Source organism: Herpailurus yagouaroundi, unplaced genomic scaffold (assembly GCF_014898765.1).
Source record: "Herpailurus yagouaroundi ecotype Mexico unplaced genomic scaffold, PumYag 190, whole genome shotgun sequence".
NCBI lineage: Eukaryota > Metazoa > Chordata > Mammalia > Carnivora > Felidae > Herpailurus > Herpailurus yagouaroundi.
The window spans coordinates 14,198,221-14,211,017 of NW_024412421.1; the positions used below are offsets into that span (position 1 = coordinate 14,198,221).

The 12,797-nt window shown below is 36.4% G+C and overlaps 1 protein-coding gene across 7 annotated transcripts in view; it reads right to left on the minus strand.

The window, feature by feature from the left end:
• The window catches only part of LOC121045392 (cadherin-8), a 367,139-nt gene that overhangs the window by 19,519 nt on the left and 334,823 nt on the right, over window positions 1–12,797 (minus strand). Inside the window, exon 1 of one of the 7 annotated variants that reach the window (XM_040498199.1) lies at window positions 9,518–9,691. The exons of the other annotated variants lie outside the window; for them this stretch is intronic. Within the exon in view, the coding sequence (XP_040354133.1) occupies window positions 9,518–9,674 (157 nt within the window). The 5' untranslated portion in view covers window positions 9,675–9,691. Of the gene's footprint in view, window positions 1–9,517; window positions 9,692–12,797 lie in introns of those variants that run through there. 7 annotated transcript variants of the gene reach the window in all.

Here is a 12,797-nt window from a genome sequence, read left to right on the forward strand (position 1 = left end):
ATAGTACTGTTTTGATCATACAAAAATGACTTTACATTAAAGGTCAAACTGATTTGCTTTTCCTCAAATTCACCCACATATTAACAGGTTAAAATACAGATGGAAGGAGCAGAAATAAAATGATTGAAGAAGAAGATACCTGTGTAGGTCACCCTTATGACTGAAATAGAAATCACATCAAACTCATTCAAACTCTTTTTATTGAAAATGTAATCTGATAAAATTCCCTATTGTTATACACTATAGAGAAATTTGAATACATTTTGAAGTCATGCATGATTTCATTTTAATACTTTCTTTGAAAATAAAAGGGATTTTTTTGATGAGTCTTTTAAAATATTCTCAAGATGTTATTTGATTTTCCAAGCTTGCCAACCCCCGTTGACAATGGATGTGTAGTATTTTCTGGTACTGGGCAGTGATATAAAGATCCCTACTATCAAATACTCCACATTCTGGCAACATAGAGCTGTGCTTAACAAATACAAATTTAGGGGGAGTTCTTCCATTTTCAACATTCTAAATCCTGAATAGCTTATCTTAAGGTATAATTCCTTTAGGGTGTGTATTTCAGAATTTTTCTGAATATCTTATTAGATAATATTCAGGCTCTGGAATCATTCCTAATTGTGTTTGCACCCCAATTTCATTACTTACCTGGTTGCATTTTAAAATAATTTCCCCATGGTCAGAGCAAATACTTCTATTGTACCCAAATTACTAATTACAAAACCAAGAGTCAGAAGGTCTTTGAGGAGCAAATGTGTTTTTCTTCCTGAGGTGTATAATAAAACTTAAAATAACAGTGGTTTTCATTAGTATATGTAAAGCTATCAGTTACCTTAACTTTGAAATTAAGTGAAGACCTGTAATCTTTTAAGAATATTTGGATTTCATAGTTGTATACTTTATAAGGAATTTCTGTTTGAAAACCTCAAAGTTGGAATATAAAGTAAAGAACTGAGAAAATAAAGGTTAAGGAGTAAGACTTCAGGATGCACACTGAGGAAGAGTTAACAGAATGGAATATGATGAGGTTCTTATAGAATCCAGATGCAGTATGAAGTGATTTCTAAGGAAAACTTCCACTTAATTACTATAAAAAATCAGTCATCGGTTTTAGTAATCCAGATTTCGATTTAAAACTTTATCTTAATCAAAAGGAAGCCCAGTGAACTCACAGAAAAATCCAAAAAAGCCAAAAACCACTAGGAAATTGCTACAGTTCAGAGCTAGGTTCAGAAAATCCATTGATGACAATTCCTAAAGAGAAGACTGTCCAATGAAAGTTTATGTCTTACATCGCCCGTGTCTAGTATTAGATCGTGTACACAGTAGGTGATGTTAAATTGCATAGTTCTTCTATTTTATCTTTAACTTTTTTAGCCCAAGATCATTGGTACCATTTGAAAGATTTCTAAATATTTTTGTCTTGAGGCCTCTTCCTTCCTTAGAGTATTTTCTCATGTATGTGTTTCTACTGACTGGGAACACAAATATTTCAACAATTAAGGGGAAAATTTGAGAGTTCTCTAGGAAGCTTGGTCCATGTCATTTTAGGATGCATTTTATCCATCAGTAAATAGCTCACTTCTTTCTTTAAAATGGTCTGGTTCATGCAAATTTTCTCTCTCCAACTGTGAATCAAGATTGTTCTAAGAAGAATATACAACATATCCCCTACTTTCAAATGGAATATTTTTATTATACATTTCTTTGATGGTGCTCACCTTGCATTGCTATCTATTCTTGTTGTTATTGTACCAAATGAACAACTTTGACAAGTATAACTCATTTACGTAAAAATTTTACTCTTTCTTACCTAGGAATATTTAACTCACCTGGATCATTGTCCTTGGAAAAAATTTGGTGCACATTCTACAACATTATTGGTGAGTCTTAATGATGAGACATCTCATTTTAATATTTAAAAAGTACTATTCAGTGTCATTTGAAAGCTCCCAACTTGAGAAAAGTCCAAGGAGAGACTAATAGTCTCACTGAACTGAAGACACAAAGATTGGTTTTGGATTTGTAGGAGTAAGTACCAGAGAAAAAGAATGTATGCAAAGAGAGAGGTAAGGAAAGTGATAAAAAGGGGAAAATTTTGGAAAAAAATATTATGAAAACTTTTCATTTAAGAAAGCTGTAATAATATTAGCTATATTAATATACTAAGCAAAGTGGAATGCATATTAGTATCAATCAAAATAAATTTTAGAACAATGAAAATTATCAGTTATAAAGAGGGCTATTTCATAGTAATGAATATGTCAATTCAGTAAGAAGGTTTAATATGTGATGATCAAATATACCTTTCAAAAATACATAAGACAGACAGAGACCCACCCCCTGAGGTAGGCAGCTGTCAGTTGAGCTCCCCTGCTCTCACATCCCCAGAGAGTACTTTCACTTTAATAAACTTTCCTACTTGTACCACTGGGGGAAAAAAATACCTAAGACAAAAAGTGACGGAATTCAAAGTAGCAACAGACAATTCCATAATACTTTGCAATTTCAACACTCCTTTCTTAAGTAATCGATACAACAAATAGGAAGAAAACAGTAAGGTGACAGAATAGCTGAACCTGATGGTTTTAGTCTATAAACTGATGTAAATTATTTGTCATTTAAATTATTTGTCAGAAAATTCCACTCAACAATAGAAAACATACATATATAAATATAAATATATATGTGTGTATATATGCATACAAAGAAAACCATATATGTGTGTGTGTATACATATATATATAAACAAAGAAAACCATATATATATATATATATATATATATATATGGTTTTTTGTTTTTGTTTTTGTTTTTGTTTTCCTCTAAGGTACAGGGACTGTTCACCACGATAGACTACATTCTGGGCCATAAAAAGTTCCAATGCAAAAGAGTTGAAATAAACAAGTTATGTTCCCTGATTCAAAATAATTAAATTAGAATACCTTAACAAGAAAATTGTGCCATGAGTCAAAGAAGAAATCACAAGGGTCATTAGAAACTGTATTTGGAACTGAATGAGAATGTAAACACAACCCATTAAAATTTTGTGGGATGGAGCTAAAGAGCTATTTAAGAGAAATATAAAATGTTAAATACTTGTATTAGACATAAACAAAGTCTTAAAATCAGTGACTTAAACTTCCACCTTATGAAACTTGAAAAAGAGCAAGTTCAGTCCGAATATATAAATGAAAGAGTTTAACAAAGGTAAGTATCAATGAAAGAGTAAATTAAAACATATACAAGCCATTCATAAAATGAAATATTGTTTACTGCTAAAGATCAATGAAACTTATAAAACTTTAACTAGACTAATTAGGAAGTAAAAGAAAACACAAATTACATATTAGAGGTATGAAGTGAGGCAGTGATATGAACAATTTAATAACGATGCTTGCCTTAACCGAGATGAATTGTACGAGTTTCCTGACATGCAAAAGTGCCTAAACCACCTCAAGAAGGAACAGAAATTTGGAATAGCCTTATATCAATTAAAGAAACTATACTAATAATTAAAAAGCTTACTGTAAAGAAAACCACAATCCCAGATGGCTTCACTAGTGAATTCTACCATACTCTTTAGGAAGATATTATGCCAATTCTACACAAGTCTTCCATAAAATAGAAAAGGAGGAAATATTTCCCAGTTCATTTTGTGAGACTAGATTATCCTGATACTTAAACCAGGCAAAACTATTGCAAACATATGCAGGCACTTCACACATCAATGTCCCCAGCGGTATGAAGTTAAATGTCTTACAACCAGCTTTTCTGAGACAGGGAGAAAGACACTGATAGGTAGCATTTGCCAATTTTTGTGTTGTAGATACGATACCTCAACTATGGTTGATTTCAAGCTAACAACCTAGTATTAACCAGCTCCCCAAATTCCTGAAATCTTAAAAATCAGGTCTCATGAACTACTTACAAAGAGGAGCAGCAGAGCACCAAATATCTTTTAATTAACCTACGGGGGGAAATTCTTAAGAACATTTTAGCAATTTGAATACAGCAATACGAAAAAATGATTCTGACACTACCTAGTGGTATTTCTCCTAAGAATATGGTTTTGTTTTTCTCTTAACTTTGAAAGTCAGTTGCCAGATTGATAGGATAAAGGAGGAAAACCACATGATCATTTCAGCAGATGAATTTGATAAAATTCAACACTCATTCATGATTAAAAAAAAAACTCAGCTAACGGTGAGTAGGAGATTCTCCTCAACCTAATGAAGGCTATCTTATAAAAACTTGGAATTAACACCTTACATAATGTTGAAAAATATGAATACTTTTTCCCAACCATCAGCAACAAGCAAGGTTGTATTCTTTTGTTTTCAACATTCTGCTACAGGCTCTAAACAGAAAAAAATAAGGCACGAGAAAGCAATTAAAGATTGTAAAAGAAGAAGAAACCTGCTTTATTCACTAACAACATAATACTGAACACAAAAAACTCTAATTGGTATGTAGAATATTTTCATAGCCCCACAAAGTGCCCTTATTGTCTGGTGGCATGTGTGTGCAAGGGATTGACTGTAAAGAGAGATGAAGGGACTTTGTGGGGTGATGGAAATGTGATAGTGATATAGGTGCATGCGTTTGTGAAACTTTTCACCTGTGCACTTAAAACGAGTATTTGTTGCAGGTCAATTATATCTCAAGAAAGATTTAAGAATTTCCCAATTCATTTGATTTACATCTGTCTCCCCTGCACTTAGTTTTGCTTCAGGAGTGGAAGGTAGCCTTCCCAAAGTGGGGTATTTAGTTCTCTTCTCTCTCTGTCCTTCTAATTCCTTTTCTAGTCACATATCTGCTGTATCTGATTGTGACAGCTCCATGATCTGCCCACTGACACATGGGTCAAGGGAAAGGGTAAAATTTCACATGGCTGATACAGCTATAATCTGTTACTGGTGCCCTATGAGAGGGAGATAGAAAGTGCTGGTACTTTTTTTATTGGGATTTTTCATGTGTTCCTCATAGACTCTAGCACTGGCAGCCCCTCTGACTTGAACTCATGTGATGAAAATGGTGCCTTCTTCTAAAGTTCCCAAACTGAACTCTTAGAATTACCCTATTTGGGTCCTTCTGTCCACCCAGGACTTGGAGTTCTTTTAAGATGATCCCACATTCACCTGCCACTTTATACAATTTGGAAAATGGGACCAGATATCAGTGGATAAATTGAAAACACCCCCAATCCTGGAATATTAAAATGTTTTTGGTTTTCGAAATGTAGTTTGGGATGGCATTTAAGCCTCTATATCATTACATATGTCTATTACTTTGAGGTGATAGAACTGATTTAACATTAGATGGGGGTGACTGTTGTGTACCTCTGTAGATTTACTAAAAATTATTGAATTGTACTATAAAATAGGTGGGTTATATGAAATGTATGTTGTATTTCAAAAATCTATTTAAAATTGTGAAAAAGAAAAAGAATATGCTCACATTTGTATTAGCATTCACATAGGAGAGCCACATGGGCTATCTCTTTGAAGATTGATGAATAGTCGCAAAGTCATTTGTGACCCTAATGCCTATCTACAAAACGTTCCTTTGAGTAACACTGTGCATAGATTGACAGCTGACAATATTTGGCTCCTAAAATTAGGAAAATTCTAGGTGGTAACCTGGATGATCTACCAGTATGCGTCATGTCTTGCAAAAACTGTAGAAACCTCCGCTGAATCTCTGGGAACATAATCTCTCCAAGTAAAGGATAAGCTCCTAAAATTTTCCATATTAAAAAAACATTGATATTCACAGAATTCAATAAGTAGATTCTGCTGTTTAACTTGCCCTTCTATAACAAAAAGGAGCTTATCCAGTCTTTTTTTTTTAAGCTTGTGAAAAGTGAAATCTAAGCCAATCTTCTGAAGAGTTCGAGCATTTTCCTTTTACAAGAAGCCATTTAAGACCAAAAACAATTTCTGTGGACGTTTAACAGCTCATTAGTTTTTAGTGATCTGAAGCAATGAGAGTTTATTTATTAGGAAAAAGTAACTTTATTTTTTAATTTGAGATGGAAAATATTAAAAACCTAAGGATAAGTGAAACTGGTTCCAAAAGACTCCCAAGAGATGTCATATGGGGATTTGCTGGTAATTGCTCTGCATTCTTACTTTTAAACATGCATTTGCCAGGATCTCCATACCCACCATAGAAGGTAGAAGTGATACTTAAATTCTTGTGTTGCTTTTGTTACCATGTTTTTACAGTTGAACATTTTTCACATTTTAAAAATTTCCTCTTACAGTATCTCCAATTAAATCCTCCAGTTCATCACAATCGTGGTATTTTTTTCCTTGATTATTCTTCTCTTTTCCTGAAATGCTTATATTAAAGACAACGGCATTGAAAGAAAAATACAACAGATATGTTTTTCATGTACATTTCTTTCAATGTAAATTTTCATTTCTGTCCAATAAGCCAATAGAACATCTGTAATTATCCTACTCAACTTTTGGAACAATAATTGCCTATCCCTGTACAGGCTGAAATGGGAGTTTTGCCCAGTGACAATTAAAAGTGAAAGTAAGTTAACATTTGCCAGTAATAACTAGTCTATATTAAGCTGTTCAATCTATATACAGTATACAAAAAGCTGTTACATTAAAAAACAGCCTATATAGCGTATACTAAAATATTTATGGGGGCTCTTGGGTGGGTCAGTCAGTTGAGTGTCTGACTTTAGCTCAGGTCACGATCTCACAGTTCATGAGTTTGAGCCCTGTATCAGGCTCTCTGCTGTCAGCAAAGAGCCCCCTTCGGATCCTCTGTCCTCCTCCCATTCTATACCTTCCCTGCTCACATGCTGTCTCTCAAAATTAAATAAGCATTTAAAATATATATATATTATTGACGAATGCTATCATACATGGGACTTGCTTCAAAGAAATAGAAGTGGGGAAAGTGGTAAGGAAATAAATGAAATAAGCTTGGGCATAAGGCGGCAATTATTGAAATTTAAGATATGGGTATGCAGAGAGCAATAAGATGATTTATTTTATAAACTTTAAATATTTTTCATAATGAATCATTGAAAAATAACCTATGCAGTTATTTTCTAATTACATCTTTGTTTATTAGCTCTGTGGACTTAGACAAGATATTCTACTACCTTGAGTCTTTGTTCTCTTAATTGAATGATGGAATAATAACACACAACCTGTTGGACTATTACAAAGATTAGAGATCATACTATAGATGTAAAAAATAGAGCACAGGACAAAACCTAAAGTCAGTGAATGGTACCCATGATTTAATTCATGGACCTTTGGAAGGAGTCATTTATACTTTTAAATGAGAATCAGATGATATAATGTTTGTATCTCCTCATGTATATACATGTACATAATTTGGATTTCCATCTCTCTTTGGCATGCTCTAACCAGACAATCAAACATTGTCTGAGCAGCATTTTAAAAGACATGGGTCCTTAGAAGATTCACTAGTTGGGTTCTTTAAAAGTATGAATGGACATTGGGGACATTATTTTTTCAGAGGTATTGGCTCTAGATATTATTCATTCCATCATGCATTCATTCATATCTTTGTTGCGTTCAGTCCCAAACTTCTGGCTGTGCTCGCGTTAAGGATCTTAGAGACAGAAAGGTTTTGAGATCCACTTGATCTTGCTGCATAGGTGCAATTTCTCTGCAAAAGGCATTATTTCGGTCACCCTCCTCCACCATGAGGTAGGATAGACCCTGCAATTGGTAATTCTAGAAAAGCCAGTAAAGCACAGAGTCAAGTGATCTTTGAGGATACCTTCCCTCCAGGACTAGATCACCACCGCACCATTGGTGTTCAGCAGAGACAGTGCCTGAATGGAATTGTTATCTTTTCTGTTGTCCATTCCTCCTACTTCCCCACAAATACATGACAGTGCTGGGAGACTAAGCAATAACACCTTCAGAACTTGAGATCAGTTGTACATTCTTGCCTTTCAGGTTTAAAATGGAACGAAAACCAGTAACAGATTATTGCAATGTGATAATAAAGTGTGTAAATCATGATATTGCTAAATCTCAGGTGATTCACTCTCCTCCATTTTCCAGGTGTTTATTGTGAAGAACTCTGTGAAAGTGTTTCCATGGTCTAGGCATTATAGATAGAGCAATAAAAAGGTTCAGATGCTTTCATGGAACTTCTAATCTAGAGGCAGATACAGTGAAACAACAACCATAATGACAAATGCAGAAATCACACGTATTTCTTTAATTATAATTGTTCCATGGGTTAGGTAATAAGGGAGCCAGGTTACATTGAGGGGCTATAGCAACAGGCCTTAAAACCCATGTGAAATCTAATGCATCAGTCAGACAGGGGCAGTTATCTGACTGCTTGCATTTACATTGATTTCCTGACAGTCAATTGCTCTGCTCTTTGCCTCAGGAGGTGCTGACCTAACAGATCCTGTGTCATCCAGAATTTGGCTGGGTTCAGCTAAATGGGGAGTCAGTAGCTGGTGACGGGAGGGTTGGAGAAAAGAACTCCAAGTTATTCATCTCTCTTCGCTAGCTCAAGGTGGCATTTCTAGCAACAGCTGAACCTCCTCAGTGGCTTCAGTCTTCCATCCCTTCCTATGGCTCCTTTTGCATTTCTAACTTTTCTGGGAAACACTAGACACTGAGTTCCAGTAATTCTGCATCTTCCCTTTGTCTCTCAGCTTCTTGGTTGCAATAACTTTCTCCTGTTGCCAATATTTAAGTTGTCTCCCATCATCTCTGTCACCATTGCCTTGTGTTAAATTTCCTGTTTTAAATACTGAGAGTGGCTTCTGTTTTGGTGATACGTGGTCAATACACAGTTTTGAATTGGAAACAGAACTTGAAAACAAAGGACTTGTTTTGTCTAGCGTCTAAAAAGAGTCTATCTGGGGAAAAAAAACACAAAACAAGGGCAACCCTTATCCAGCTTAGTTTGGAGAGTAGAACCGGGTGCAAGGGCTTGGCCAATGAGGTATTACAGAAGGTGAAAAAATGCTATGGAAGAAAACAACGCAGGTCTGGGGAACTGAGGAGCTCAGCAGAGAAGAGCATGCTCAGTGAAGGCAACATTTGAGCGAGTTGAGGCAGATGATGAGGGAGTCAATCACTTAGATAGCTGAGTCAGGAAGGGGGAGAGGACAATGTGTCCAGAGAGGGGATAGTAAATTCAATGACCCTCAGGCGGGCATGCCTGTGATAAGTTCAATGAGCTCAAAAGGAAGGATGTCATTGTGGCTGGGGGTTCGCTGGAGTGATGTGAATCAGAGTATAAGATCAAGTGAAAGAGATAAAGAAGGGAACTTACATTTTTTACATAGTTTCTATCAGAATTTTTACAACCCTGAAATTTGTTTCCTTATATATAATGTGGTAATAATATAACTAACTTTACATTCTAATAGTGAGGATGACATTACATAAGGTGTATGAAGTGCTTACCAGGGACCAGACACATATAAAGAGGTCTATCATTATTACTATTGCTGTGTTGTTTCTATTACTTACCTTCCCTGTGTTTTCTCTTCCCTCGGCGGAGATGATGAGTCTGTCTCCCTTGCTCCGCACACATTTCCCTTAGAGGATGATTTTTGGCTTTTTGAATCAGTTGCTCTAAACCAAAAGCAGAAGTTGCTCTCTCACCTGAGAAAGAAGCTAGCTTCATTAATTTCTACTGTGTTCAGTGGAGTCAAATGGTAAATTCCTTTGAGGGAAGGGGTTATGTCTTAAATGACTTCGTATCTGAATATTCTAACACTGAGGCTGTAGTAAAGCTTTAATGTTTGCGGAATGAAAGATGAATGTTCTCATCCTCCCAGATTATCTAACTTGGGGCAATGAACATGAAGATGACAGCCTTTGCTTACGCATCACTGAAGCAAAGAAGTCTTATTCACATTGGGATATTTCTGTGTCTGTGAATCTGATTCCTCAAAGCCAACGTAAAGCACATCTATCAACACCAGGATGATCTGAATGTTTAGATAATTATTCAAATAATGATCGCTATTCATGCAGGAATGCATCCATTCTTTGCACTCCATTCTTAGGACAGCAGGATTTTTTGTTTGCCCGAATCACTCATTTGACAAATTTATTAGTCATCTACTCTGTATGGGGCACCGTTCCCAGTACTGATTGCCTCAACTCTCCATTTGATTTTGCCTGTGAAAATAAAACCAAAGAGATACTGGAAATCTACTTTCTCATTCCAAAGTTCTTATTTAAAAAAAAATCAGCAGTTGGTTTGTGTTCAAGTGTTACTTTGTAAATGCCCCTCATCTGGTTCCTTTAATTCTGGGGCACTCTCTTTATTATGTTCACATCACTAGATACTCCTGCTGTGTAACCTTCCACCTACCTACCTCGAGTCTTTCTCTGTCTTCTATGGGCTTTTAAGCTCTTTGCAGAAAGATCAAATCATTAATGGTATTAAAGATGTCGCAGTAAAATTGCTATCTATGCTGGAAATGTTACGTGAGTAAAGAAAGGGAGAAATATTTAATTGGAAGTCTTGCAGCTGGAAACCTCCACAAGGCTGGGGTTTTGTGTTTCTTTATATTTACTAGCATTAATGCATTGTAGGTTAGGCAGAGTGTGCTTGGAAATTACAAGGACATTTCTACATATGTGTATGTGTCCTTTTGAGGTTTGAAAGTGGAATCTATGTTTAACCAGATAGCTTTTGAAATAAGGGGGAATGAAATGTTTGTGACAAGGCAGTTTTGAAGAAGGCAGTTACCTGGGGGTTTAGGTAGGATCCTACAGAGCAACTCCTCAGCTTCCTAACCACATAGTTGGATGCAAATTACAATCTTTTCCCCCTCAGTACCTTACACATTAAAATGATATTGATACTTTCCTTAAATATTGGGGTAGTTTAAATGAACCATATAATAGTATACCTGGCTTATAATGGACTCATTTTAGTCTGGCTTCCTTTCCCTCTTCCTTTCATGCCACAACAAAAAAGCAATGAAGCCTGATTGCGAGTGAAATTTGGCAATTCTCAGTCCTCATCCCATTTTAAAGCCAAAAAAACGTCAGTCACAAATTTCATAGCGTTCATAAAGGTCATTTCCTTATTTAATACACACAGTACATATATAGATTGTATCCAGCCTTCTTCACTATAAATGAAGCTGTGATCATCACATATGCCCATTTTATAGATCAGGATTCAGGCTCAGACAGTCTAAATAACTTCCTAAAAGTTTTTCTGTTCTTTGGCAGTAGCACTGAGCAGCTGGGATTCCCTTAGCTTTGTCATGGTTCTCCTGAATTTAGAGGACATTATGAAGGCTTTGATGATTGTCATGAAGAGGAGACTCTCACTTTAAACTCCCTACAAGATGATTTCATACTTACAACCCCATTAGTTCTCACACAGACCTTCCCACCGGGGGTTGTTATCCTAATTCTACAGTGTAAAAAATACTTATTAACAGAATGGTTTCCTTGTGTATTCTGGAGCCAGACCATTTGGGTTTGACCCTGGCTTTGCATATGTCAACCAAGCGCTTCGGGTAAGTTGCTTAACCTTTACGTGAGTCAGTTTTCTCATCTGTTGAATGGAGAAATAACAGCTCTAGCATAAGTGAATTCTAGTGATTTTTACTGAGTGTGTATAACCAATAAGCTAGGAACTTTAGTGGGTTCTTTCTAACCTTCATCTCACTTGGCTATATCATATTTGTTTTTATCATGCAACATTGCAAGCAGTTCCCATATGTTACAGTGAGGAAAATCATCAGTCCCTTTTGGCAAATGGGGCTACTGACAGCTTGTTAAATGGGTACAGAGGGCATTACATTCATGTCTCTCTGTCCCAAAAATGGTGTTCCAAACAGTTTGAAATCTCTTAGCAGAAGGAACTTCTAACCTGCTGGAACAGGGAAGGAAAAGCAAGGAGGAGACCTGCCTACTTGTGTTTACTTATTCCTTTCATGTGTCACATGCCAGCATCACCTCCATCATGCCAACCTCTCTGCCAGAGCAACTAATTTACATCCCGTTCGTTCAGGTCAGATGAAAGCCAAGCATGTAATTAGTGCATATGTGCCCTTGGAAACTCTACTGAACGACCTCAGCTTTATAAGGACTCAAGACATGTAGCAATTCTCTCTGTGCCCCTAACCTCCTGCAGGGCCCAAAGTAACCCGCAAAGCAGTTTGTTTTCAAAGGAGTTTAAAAAGGAAGAGTTTTGCTCTTTTTTTGAGTGCTTCTTTTTTCGTGTTGTTGGTGGGCCATCAAGCAGTGGGGGGAAATGCAATGCAGTCAGCTGTCTGGGATAACCCCAAACACAGCAGTCCTGAGGTCTGAAAGTAACTGTTAGTATTCCCTTGTGGTTTGGGATTCTGCAGAATGATCCCATTGAGGTGGCAGTGGGGATATTGAGATTTGAACAGCGTGAATTCCCTTCTACTCTCTCTCCAGCTAGGGAATACTCCATACTGAGGGACCTCAAGGTGATTGACAGAGAAAATGAAACCCATTTAAAGAGAGCATTTTACTTCTTTTTGCCTTTAGTGGATGGGCCACCCTTAGCATCATTTCCAATGGTTCTTATCATCTTGAAAGTGAAATTTTCATAAGCCTAAGATGTCCCAAACCCATTCTATACTTAGAATCAATTTTTCAGGGGTGCCTGGGTGGCTTAGTCAGTTAAACGTCCAACTTTGGCTCTTGCAGTTTGTGAGTTCAAGCCCTGCGTCGAGCTCTGTGCGGACAGCTCACAGTTGTCTTCAAGTTCTGTGTCTCCCTCTCTTTGTCCCTACCTGGCTTGTGT